The sequence below is a fragment of the Trichechus manatus genome, unplaced genomic scaffold, assembly GCF_000243295.1.
Source record: "Trichechus manatus latirostris isolate Lorelei unplaced genomic scaffold, TriManLat1.0 scaffold00128, whole genome shotgun sequence".
NCBI lineage: Eukaryota > Metazoa > Chordata > Mammalia > Sirenia > Trichechidae > Trichechus > Trichechus manatus.
Genome location: NW_004444064.1, coordinates 6347554 through 6358820, shown reverse-complemented (window position 1 = coordinate 6358820; position 11267 = coordinate 6347554). Strand labels below are relative to the sequence as shown.

The 11267-nt window shown below is 45.9% G+C and overlaps 1 protein-coding gene across 1 annotated transcript in view; it reads left to right on the top strand.

Moving 5' to 3' along the window:
• Positions 1-3171, top strand: part of PKNOX1 (PBX/knotted 1 homeobox 1) — a 38927-nt gene extending 35756 nt beyond the window's left edge. The window contains exon 10 of the mRNA XM_004384808.2: positions 1526-3171. Within this exon, the coding sequence (XP_004384865.1) occupies positions 1526-1737 (212 nt within the window). The 3' untranslated portion in view covers positions 1738-3171. The remainder of the gene's footprint in view (positions 1-1525) is intronic.
• The last annotated feature ends 8096 nt before the right edge of the window (positions 3172-11267 follow it).

The following is an 11267-nucleotide window of genomic DNA, read 5'->3' as shown; positions in this document are numbered from 1 at the left end:
GCCCAACCACCAGGTGTCTCTGCTCTCCTGGACGGGCCCTCCTGTGCTGAGCGGGGCCCAACCACCAGGTGTCTCTGCTCTCCCGGACGGGCCCTCCTGTGCTGAGCGGGGCCCAACCACCAGGCGTCTCTGCTCTCCCGGGTGGGCCCTTCCGTGCTGAGCGGGGCCCAACCACCAGGTGTCTCTGCTCTCCCGGGCGGGCCCTCCTGTGCTGAGCGGGGCCCCGACCACCAGGCGTCTCTGCTCTCCCGGGCGGGCCCTCCCGTGCTGAGCGGGGCCCGACCACCAGGTGTCTCTGCTCTCCCGGACGGGCCCTCCGGTGCTGAGCAGGGCCCCGACCACCAGGCGTCTCTGCTCTCCTGGGGAGGCCCCCTCTGTCGCACCCCACTGTACCAGGTGCAGGAGTGGCTCCTAGGGGCACAGGTTAGATTCCGAGAAAAGAGGCAGAAAAAGCTAGGTCGATCAGACAAGGCTTTATTAGAGAATTTACATACAGAGGTCAGCGCTAAGATTCTTGTGCTAGACAGCAGAGGCGGAAGAAGCCAGGCTGATCAGATCTAGCTTTATGAAGGAGCCGACAGACAGAGTCGTAGAGGCCTAGTGGGGTGAGACGCCCTCCCTCTGCTGAGCAGAGCCCGGGCCCCCAGGCTGCGTCCACTCCTGTGGCGTCTGCTGGTTGAGAAGGTTGATGGTCCTCTTCTCGGTCATTTGGGAGATGTTCCTGAGTCACTCTTGCATGTGTGGGCTTTTTATCAGTGCGTCTAACCGGTGTCCGTCTCCTCCCTAAAGAAAGGCGTGGGGTTCAGGGAGCCCCTCCCATCCGTCACCAACAGAGCAGCATTGCTGAGACACCCATGGTGCTTGACTGAAAACTGACAGCACGAGATCTCGTGGTCAGAGTCGGCACGAGAAACCCTTTGCCCATCAGACCAGGGGCAAGATGGGAGTTGGCACATTCCAGGGTTTTCGTCTTGTCCTGTCTGACTCTGCCCTCCTTATTCCATCATTATTCTCCTTTTTGCTCTAAGTTTCCGTTTCTCATTATATTGTGTGTGTTTCTTCTGTGTTCACTGGTCTCCTTTGTTCTCCTTGCACTACTTGCTTTTTGCCCCGGGATTCATGTTCTTTATATTCCCCACTTCCGTAGAGGCCGATTGATTTTTACGTGGCCCTTCTACATTTGTTTGCTAACTATTTATTTCTCTGCGCGCTGCCGCTAGGCCAATTTTTTTTTTACATGCTGATGTAAAAAAATTAGCATAGAGCGCCTACCTGAGGGGATGTCAGTCGGCAAACAAATGTAGAAGGCACGAGTCTTTTGCCTAAAAATGCAGTATTCGGACCTAGACCTTATTCCCACAGGCTTAGCTTGGCTGAGGCGAATTCTAGAGATGGTTTCTTAAATCCCTGGCACGCATCCTGTAAACATACACAGGGGTCTTGATGACAGCTCAGACCAGCAGACAGCACCAGTGCGGTGATGTCACGTATGCCCGCCAATAATGACATCCCTGTGTTCTGCCAGGAGCCGTGGTCACAATCACGACACCCGTGAACATGAACGTGGACAGCCTGCAGTCTCTGTCCTCGGACGGGGCCACCCTGGCGGTGCAGCAGGTCATGATGGCGGGCCAGAGCGAAGACGAGTCTGTGGACAGCGCAGAGGATGACGGGGGCGAGCTCACCACCACCCACATCAGCGGGCTGGTCTTGGAGAACAGCGACTCCCTGCAGTAGGCCAGGCGCAGACTCACCTGACTTTTTACAGTTTGCACAGCAAACGTTTTACACGAGTTTTATTTCTAATATGTTTTATATGTAGATATAGAAGAGTGCCCTTTTGTATTTCATAGTAAGCTTAAAGAGCGTCTTTGCTGGTTCAGCGACTTCTTTCAAATGTGTGTGTATGAGTGTGAGTGCGTGCGTGTGTGTGTGTGTGTTTAAATTTAAGAAAATTCTTTAAAGGTTTAACGCCAGGAACGCGGTGAATGAGACGCCCAGGGCCGGTAGATTGAGGGAGAGTGCTGCCGCGTCCTATGGTTATGCAGCCTGGCCTGGGCCCCGTGCTGACCGCAGGTCCTGTGGACCGGCTGACCTGTGTGCCCACGTGTTGGAAAGAAGCTCCCGCACCTGAGCTGCCAGCGCCAGGTGGGCGATGCCCCAGAAACAGTGTGCGAGCTTGTGGTGAACGCGCGGTGGTCGGCATAAGTTTAATTTCTCTCGCATTCACTGAGCCTGTTTCCTTTGCTATATATGAAAAGAAACGCCTATTTTTACCTTGCTGGAATTATTGGATAAAAAAGCTATTTTTATAAATTCGCTATGAATTGGATTATGACTATATTGAGGATAAAATTTCTAGAGAAGAAACAATACGCGCGTAGTATGTCAATTTGGACCAAATTTAGTGGGCCTGCCTGAAGTGAGCCAGCATTCCGTGTTCTTCGCTGTCCCTGGGCGGGCAATTACGTTTACTACCAGAAGAGAAACAACTGTTGGGTGCAGTTGCGGGCTGTCCCGTTTGCAGTTTGTATACAGTGCTCAGATGTGTCTCTCACTTGATCTAAACACGTATCTAAAGGTATTTGCTAACAGGACTTCAGGTCAGGTAAGTGGAAATGGTAGCCAGTAACCAGTTAAAAGCTCTTACCATTCATACTCTTTCAGTCTGATTTAAATCTGGCCACAAGTTAATGGTAATCTTTACCATGTTGGCTGTGCATGGTTTTAGAGTTTTGAAATCAATCATATGTTATGCATAGAATGTTTATTATCAGCTAATAGGAAGTGTCCTCTACCCTGTTGGTTCAGAGCTGGCGTAAATAACAAATGTCCAAACTTCTATTACACAATCACAGATACCGACAAAGTGACAAGGATGAATTGAGCTGTGAGGATGGGATGACAAAGACTCCCCTCCTCTGGGTTCACCCACACTTGCCCTTGGCCCTGGTGTCACTATTTTCTTATAATTTTTGCTTTGGAATTTCCAGAGCCCTTCCCTCTGACTTGACCACGTGGGATTTGGAATACTCTCACAACTCTGCTTTCCTGGTGACAAAATCAAACCAAACCCACTGCCGTCGAGTTGATTTCAACTCTTAACAACCCTGTAGGACAGAGTAGAATTGCCCTGTAGGGTTTCCAAGGCTGTAATCTTTACAGAAGCAGACTGCCGCGTCTTTCTCCCTTGGAGTGGCTGGTGAGTTCGAACCACCGACCTTATGGTTAGCAGCCGAGCGCTTAACCACTGCACCACCAGGGCAAGACAAACCGAACGAGCACTGGGTTTTGCTTTCTTTGGTTTGCTTTTGTTTACTGGGGAGCGGAGCTTCTCTCTGAGAGAAGACCAACAGGCTGCCTTGTTTGGTAGAGAATTTCCTTCTGGAATCTTAGTGGAAGACCCAAATTTCATTTTGGTTTGTAAATGACAATGTTATGGTTGTGAAGGGCATCAGCCTTGAGATTCAACAGTAGTAACTGGTTATTGGACCAAGTTTACATTGAAGGAATATTTTGAACTAGTGCAGATTTTCTCCTGGAACTGATTTTTTTTTTCCCCAAAAGACACATTTAATTAAAATTAGTCATAGGACATTACTTCATAGATAACTTAGAGGCAGCAAAAAATACATAGAAATTTGTTTTTAAAACTTTCAGGAGCTTTAACTAAAAGAAATACTTGGCTGTAACTCTTTGAGGGAAGAATAACATTTTTAAGCAGCCATTGCATTCCTTATAATGTTTTTAATATTTTAAGTCAGGCCTACACAAGTCTGAAAGGTGATTTTTCATTTTAACTTTACTTAAATTCCCACTTTGTTAGACTTCTTGAAAGCAGAAACTGGACGCCAGCCAGCCCGGCCTCCTTTCCCTCCTTGCTTCCTCCGTCCCCTTTTCACTGCCCTGCCCTCTCGTTCAGATGAATGAAAACGTGACCGGAGCGGCACTCATGTACAGGTCATTGTCCTTCCCCACCAGAAATCATGGTCGTGGACTGCTGTTCCCGAGGGCTGCCCGGCCATGTTAGTGGAGGTCTGGGCTGTGTCGGTGCTCTGGCCCAGAGCCGGGAGCCCCTGCTGAACAGCAGGTATGTGCCAGGGGCAGCTGACGTCGGCCTCCTGGCGCCGACAGTTCTTACTTGCTAAACTCAGGACTGGGAGAAAGATGGCTTAGAGAAGGCACTGTGGATGTAGCCTGAGGCTCCTGTAACCTCCCCCTATGGAGAGAGAACTAGGTGCTTTAAGTAGCTCTCCCCAGCAAGCCGTTTTGATTCCTGAAACCCTTCCCAGCATGCTTGCCGACAGGCTTGGCCCTTAAAGATGTTGATTTTCCAGTCCTCAGACAGTCAAGGGAATTGGTGAAAGTACATTCCCCTTGGACTTCCGTTTTCAAATCATCAAATTAAATCCCAGCTTTGTTCTCGTTAAATTCTTTCCTTCTGAAGAATCCTTTTGAATGTGTCTTGAGACCCATATTAAGCATGTTGCTATTTTTTCTTCTGCTCGGTGGTTGAGCAGATAGCTAGACTGGCTAGACAAGCTGCAGCTGATGGACTAACTCAGCTTTCAATCTGTTGGTCCCAGATAGTAAGATCAATTTAAATATTTATCCAGTTTGCAAAGTAAAGTGAGAATCCAGTGTGCTCACAGACTGCAAAGCAATGTTGCTAAAGCATTACACCTAAGGGTTCTGTGAATAATTTTTGTGTCATCTGTTGAACGATCTGTTTCTTATGCATCGGAGCACTTTTTCCTTTTGAACCAACTCCAAGGTCCCGGTAAGGTAATCGACCCAAGTTGTGAAAGGCCGTCTCCAGCAGTTAGTGATGGAAATAATTCCACAATCTTCCTTTGTTTTAGTTACATTTGGTCAATGAAACTGACAATCTTTAAAAATGTGAATACTGTAACAGTATGTTTTTCTTGGATTGTTGTCTTTAAAAGGGATTTTTGTGAAGCAATTGATTTATCAAAGCAAAAAAAAAAAAAATTAAAAACAGAAACATGCTTTATGGATGTTGTATTTTATAAACCATGTCACGGAAAACGTTCCTTTTCCCTTCATCCCGTTGGTCCCGTGGCCCAAGTCTTGCCTCTGCAGAGGAGGAAGATGGACTGTCTTATCTCGACCCAGCTCTTCAGGACTCAGTGTTGCTGAACTGAATAATTTAGTAAGCATTTCATATGTAAACAGTATTTAGGAGGCACTGTGGTTAAGAGCTCCAGCTGCCAACCAAAAAAAGGTCAGCAGTTCAAATCCACCAACCAGTCCTTGGAAACCCTACGGGGCAGTTCTACTCTCTCCTATACGGTCGCTATGAGTCAGAACTGACTCGATGGCAGTGGGTTTTTGGGTCTTGCACAGATGTTTCCACTATTGTATCGTGATTGAAGTGAACTCAAGCTCTTTGTTGTTGTTGTTGTTGTGGGCTGTGGCCGTGGCTTTGAACTGCTCCATAGGGTCATCTGGGCTGAAATCTTTATGGGAGCAAATCGCCAGGTCTTTTCTCCTGCAGAGCTGCTGGTGGTTTCGAACCACCAACCTTTCGATTAGCAGCCGAGCGCTTAAGGCCTCCTCTTTAAAAGCCATCATATCAGGAATTTTTCTTTCCCAATTTGTTTGATCAGGAATATTTTAATGATGTTGATGGCTTTAATCACTTACACGTTTTTAGAAAGGGGCTTGTAGAAAAAATCAGGTATATTTTAAAATATTTTGTTTTATATTAACTTACTTTTTTCCCCATATTGTCTTAAGACAGCCATCCATGTCAGAAATAAGTTGTGGAGCCCTAAATAGTTGGTGCTGTCTTGTATGTTACTGGACACCCGGGTTTTCAAAACCAGAGCTCTTTCCACCTTGTGTTTCAGAGTCACAGTTGTTACTGACCCCGATCCTCTTGGATCAGCCAGTTATTGCCAGGGTGATACATTCATTAGCTTGGATGACAAGGGTGCCAGATATGCATAATTGCTCATTTCTTTAACAGCAGTCAGACTTTTCTCCTTCCTCACGGGGACTGGCAATGCACATAGCCCAGTGTTTCTTTTCTCCTTATATTTGTGTCTTTTTTACGTGCTTAAGTCTGTGAGATTTATGATAGCTGTCTTAGGATCTTTGTCTACTACTTCCATGATCTCTGTTCTATCTAGGCTCCTTTCTTTTGCTTGCTTTTTCTCCTGGTTTTGGGTCATACTGTTTCTTTGCATGGTTGGTAATTTTTGGTTGAATGTCAGACATTGTGGATTTTACATTGTTGTATTCCTTTACAGTGTTAGATTTACTCCGGCATGTGGTTAAGTGACTTGTGGATAAATTGGATCTTTTTCAGTCTTTTTGCAGATCAGCTTTATCCTGGGAGTAATATAGCCCCACTAGCAAGGTGTGATCTTTCTGAGGACTCTACCCCATGTCCCTTACAAGGTCTCCCACCCTGGCTGATGGGAACATGACCTGTTCCCAGCCCTGAGTGGGCTCTGACATGACTGGGCTACTGCTTTTTGGTGCTGCTTCCTCATCCTGGAGGAGTTCACTGTCAAGCTTGCACAGATCAGCCCTCAGCCAGACTCACATGGACACCTGTACATCTCCGAAGCTACTCTCTGGCCAGCTCCCCGCTCTCTGGGACTCTGCCTTCCCAGAACTCTCTGGAACTCAAATTCTAGGCATCCCAGACTCCAGGAACTGTAGTTTCTTTCCCCTCAATCCAGTGAGCTGTGGGCTCTGCTTGGATCCCTCTCCCTGAGCTGCAGCCTAGCAATGCCACCAGCAGTACACTGGGCAGCAGCAGGGCCCACCTCATTGCTTCCTTCACAGTTCCACTCTGCTGCCTGTTTAATTTCTGAAAGGAGCTTCATCTGTCCATTTTTATAATTTATGGTGGGTGGGCAATTCCCATAGAGGCTAGTCCTTCATGGAGGAATCAAAGCATACATAGCCCACCTCTGTATTTTAAGAATTCTGTATGTTAAGGAAAATGTACACAGTGAGAAACACAATTTTAGCCTAGCAATATTGAGGATAGTGGAGGGTTATTTTAGTAAAGCATCTCACATTTATCATGTAAGTTAGACTGATAACTCCATTTACAAAATGTGAAAGCTGGAGCATTAATGATGCTTAATTTTGGGATATCTGAAAACTTGAGAACCCTGACCTCACCTTATACTAGTCCTTATAAATGGATATTGTTAATGTTATGCTAATGCAAAATCTCAATTATGTTTTACATAATTTGCTTTACAGGAGCTTTGCACCTTGATGACATCAGTGGACTAGTGAGCAGGATGCTCTGATACAGTGGTAGCCATGGAAATGGAGAGGGCCAGATAGAATTTATCCAAACTTTGGAGAGGAATTGACAGGACTTGTTGATTGATGGGATTAAGATAAATAGTGGAATCAAGGATGTCCCTTACATGACTAGCTTGAACATCTGGGTAGACTGTGTGTCATTAACTCGTTAGCTGATAAGGAGATGACTGAATGATAAGGGTGGTGTAGGGAGCATGTTTGGAAGGGAAAAAAATTAACAAGTTCCATTTGGGGCTTGTTAAGCTTGAGTCCTCCAAGTGGAAATGTCAAGTAAGCATTGAGTTTGTGATACTCTGTAGGAGAGAGGTATAGGCTGGATAGAATATGAGGATCCTCACCATAAATTGAATCCATGGGAATGGGTGAGATTGCCTTGGGAGGGAGAAAGTGGCTTAGGTGTGAGCCATGAGGAACCCTGACATACAGAGTTCTCTTAGAAGAGAACAGCCAGTGGAGTTGGAGGAAACGCTCAACTGAATTGTGCCAGATAAGCTGAGAAAGGAGCGTTTCTAGGAAAAGGGAGCAGTTGAGTGTGAGGATTGCTGCTGAGAGGTCAGATAGGAGGGGGGCACTGGGGCAACCAGGAAATCTGTAGTTGGCGGCTTTGATAAGAGCAATTTCAGAGAAGTGGTGAGGACAGAAGCTCACAGGGGGAATGACTCTAAAGCTTGTAGATGGTGATATGGGAGCTTGTCTTTGTTACCTTGGGGTGAGAACAACCTTCTTTTAAGACCCCGAAAGCATAAATCATAGGACAAAAGATTGGTGGATTTGACCTAATCAAAATGAAGGATTTCTAGTCAGTGAAGGATACCATGGACTATTAACAGAGAGAGAAGTGTTTGCTTTTTTAAAAAAACATCTAAAGCTGACAAAGAGTTAGTATTTACAATTAAGGGGAGGGAGGGATTCCTGCAGTTCAGCAAGAAAAAGACTGGAAATCAATGGGAAAGTGACAGAATATTACTAGATAGCTCACTACAAGTGAAAATGAAATGGCCAACAAGCACAAGAAGAGGTGCTCAGGTTCTCTATAATCAGAGGTATATAAATTAAATCCATATTTTGTCTATCAGGCAAAAATTAGAAAGGTGGTGTTGAGGCTTTGAAGAAGTGGGAACTCTCATACTGCTGAAGTATTACAGGTTACAGCCATTTTGGAGTACATACAACAGTACTTAATGAAATTAAGTATGCTTATACTCTGTGACCCAAAAATCTCACCCCAGAGAAATTCTCTTACAGGTTCACATGAGGGCCTGTACACACCATCAGGAAAGACAAGTCACTAGAAAAGAACATCATGGTTGGTAAAGTAGAGTCAGCGAAAACAAGGGAAGCCCTCAGTGAGATGGATTGACACAATAGCCACAACAATGGACTCAAACATACCAATGACCATAAAGATGGCACAGGACCAGGCAGCATTTTGTTTTGTTGTACATGAGGTCGCCATGAGTTGGAGCCAACTCGATGGCAGCTAACAAAAGCAACAAAGATATTCACTGCAGCGTTGTTTGTGATAGCAGGGAGTTACAAATGCAGCCTAAGTATCCATGACTAGGGAAATGGATAAGTAATGTGGTAGATACATTAGCGTAGATTACTTTGCAGCATTTGGACACTGTGAACCAGATGACATGTAGGTCTGGTTTTGTTGACTGCTTTATCTCTTGACAGTAGGTTTTTTCTTTGTTGTGTGTCTCATAGTTTTTGATTGAATGCCAGATTATTTGTAGAATAGTAGTGACCAAGGTAAATAGTATCTGTGCCCAGAAATGGGCATACCTCTCTGATAGGCCATTAGTGTGGGGGGTGAGTCAATCTGTTAAACAGATGAGCTAGGTTGAGGTTATGTTGTTGCTGTCATTACTTTCAGTGCACCACAGGCTTCCCATTCCTCCAGCAGTGGCTGCTGCTACCCTGTGCTGACTGTGATGTTCCAGAGAGTTCTCTTCCACATTCCTCCACCTCCAGCTTTCAGCAAGCCCTGCACACCTGGGCCACAGAGGCCATCTCTTGCTCGGCTCCTGCCCCTTTCCAGCAGAAGACTGCTGTTGCTGGTTATGCTGTGGGAGCAGGAGTGTTCTTGGTTCTCCTGGACCTCAGGGGTCAAGTCTTCTCAGTGCTTCTGCCCACCCCAACCCCCTGCTGCTGCAGCCAAACTCTGCCTTACTTCTATGTAGGGTCTTGGTCAGGAGCATGGTTGGGATCAGTGCAGGATCCTGGGCCCCGAAAGGTTTTCTGCCCCTCCCTCAGGGGAAATGGCTTTTGCTTCTACTCCTTCCCTGGAAGCAGTGGATCTTCACCGGGATGGGGTGGGGGGTGCAGGAAGTCCTCTTCCTGCTCCAGTGAAGGCCTTCGCTTCATATGAGGGGAAGGTGCAGGGGGCTGACGCACACCATGGAGGCTCACCAGTCTCCTGCGGGCTCCCATCTTCCTCACAAGCATCCAGGGAGGCCCATGGAAAGAGGCTGGACAAGAAAGCGGCTCCCCATGTTGGGAGGCTCTCAGTTATCTGGAGCGTGCCCCCTCTAGGCTGTTAACAGTTCGTGACCATTTGACCTGTGCTTTTCTTACCTGTGCCATGGTGGCTGCCTCATCCTCCTGTGCTCTGCCAAAGGTGAAGCGGTTTGCACCCCCCTTGGAGGGTGTTACAGATTGAATTGTGTCCCCCAGAAATATATGTTGTGAATCCTAATCTCTATGCCTGTGGTTATAATCCCATTTGGGAGTGGGTTGTCTTTGTTATGCTAATGAGGCAGGGTTAGTGTAGGGTGTGTTTTGAGTTAATCTCTTTTGAGATGTAAAAGATTACCGAACAAGCAAGGGAGCAGAGATGGGAGAAAATAGACACCATGCCACATGGAGATCCCCCAGGAGCAAGAGCTGAAAGAGACAAAGACCTTCCTCCAGAGCCGGCAGAGAGAAAACGCCTTTCCCTAGAGCTGGTGGAGGGAGAACACCTTCCCCTAGAGCCGGCACCTTGAGTCCCGACTTCTAGCCTCCTAGGTTGTGAGAGAATCAACTTCTCTTTGTTAAAGCCCCCCACTTGTGGTATTCCTGTTCTAGCAGCCCTAGATGACTAAGACAGAGGGCTCATCCCTCTTTGGAAGAATTCAGTTCACCTGGTTCCTTTGTAACCTCAGCTCTCTGATGAGCTTAGGAACAGTTAGGATTTTTTGTTTGTTTGTGTTACCCAAATAGAGTCCGTGCCCTGGAGCAGTTGAGCCAATGAAACATACTCCAAGTCAGAAAGAATGAGAAAGTTTTATTTCAGGAAGTGTACACCACCGGGGACCCAACAGCAATGCAGGCTGTCCTTAGGGAGTCCCAAAAAGCATTTTTATATTAGAGCTTATGTATGATTTTTACAAAAGTTAGAAGTGTTGTTATTCACTCCGAGATAATTGCAAGAGACTCTTTATCATACTAAAGAGATAGGGAACCGGACATTTCCTTATCAGGCTAAAGATATACGTCTCTGACATGTGGGCTTTAATCTTTCTGTGGGGGATCCTAAGTCACAAAACAGTCAGTAATAAAGGTATGCGAAAAGGGAGAAGGCAAAGAAAAAAAGAAATTTACAGGCAAAGTCTCAGTTGCCCATTTTGAAAAGGAGAAAACATGCTGAATAGGGTCACAGTTTGTTTTTAAATAATATTTTATTGTGTTTTTAGTGAAAGTATACACAGCAAATTAGGTTCCTGTTTGACAATTTCTACACAAATTGTTCAGTGACATTAGTTACATTTTTCACAATGTGTCATTCATTTTGCCTACTTTTTTTTTTTTAAGGTCTTCTGTGTCTTCGCTGAGTTTCTTTTTAGTTGTTCTGTCCTTTACTGAGAGTGATGTGTTGACGTCTCCTACTATTATTGTGGAACTGTCAATTTCTCTTTTCAGTGCTGTTAGAGTTTGTTTTATGTATTTTGGAGCCCTGTCATTGG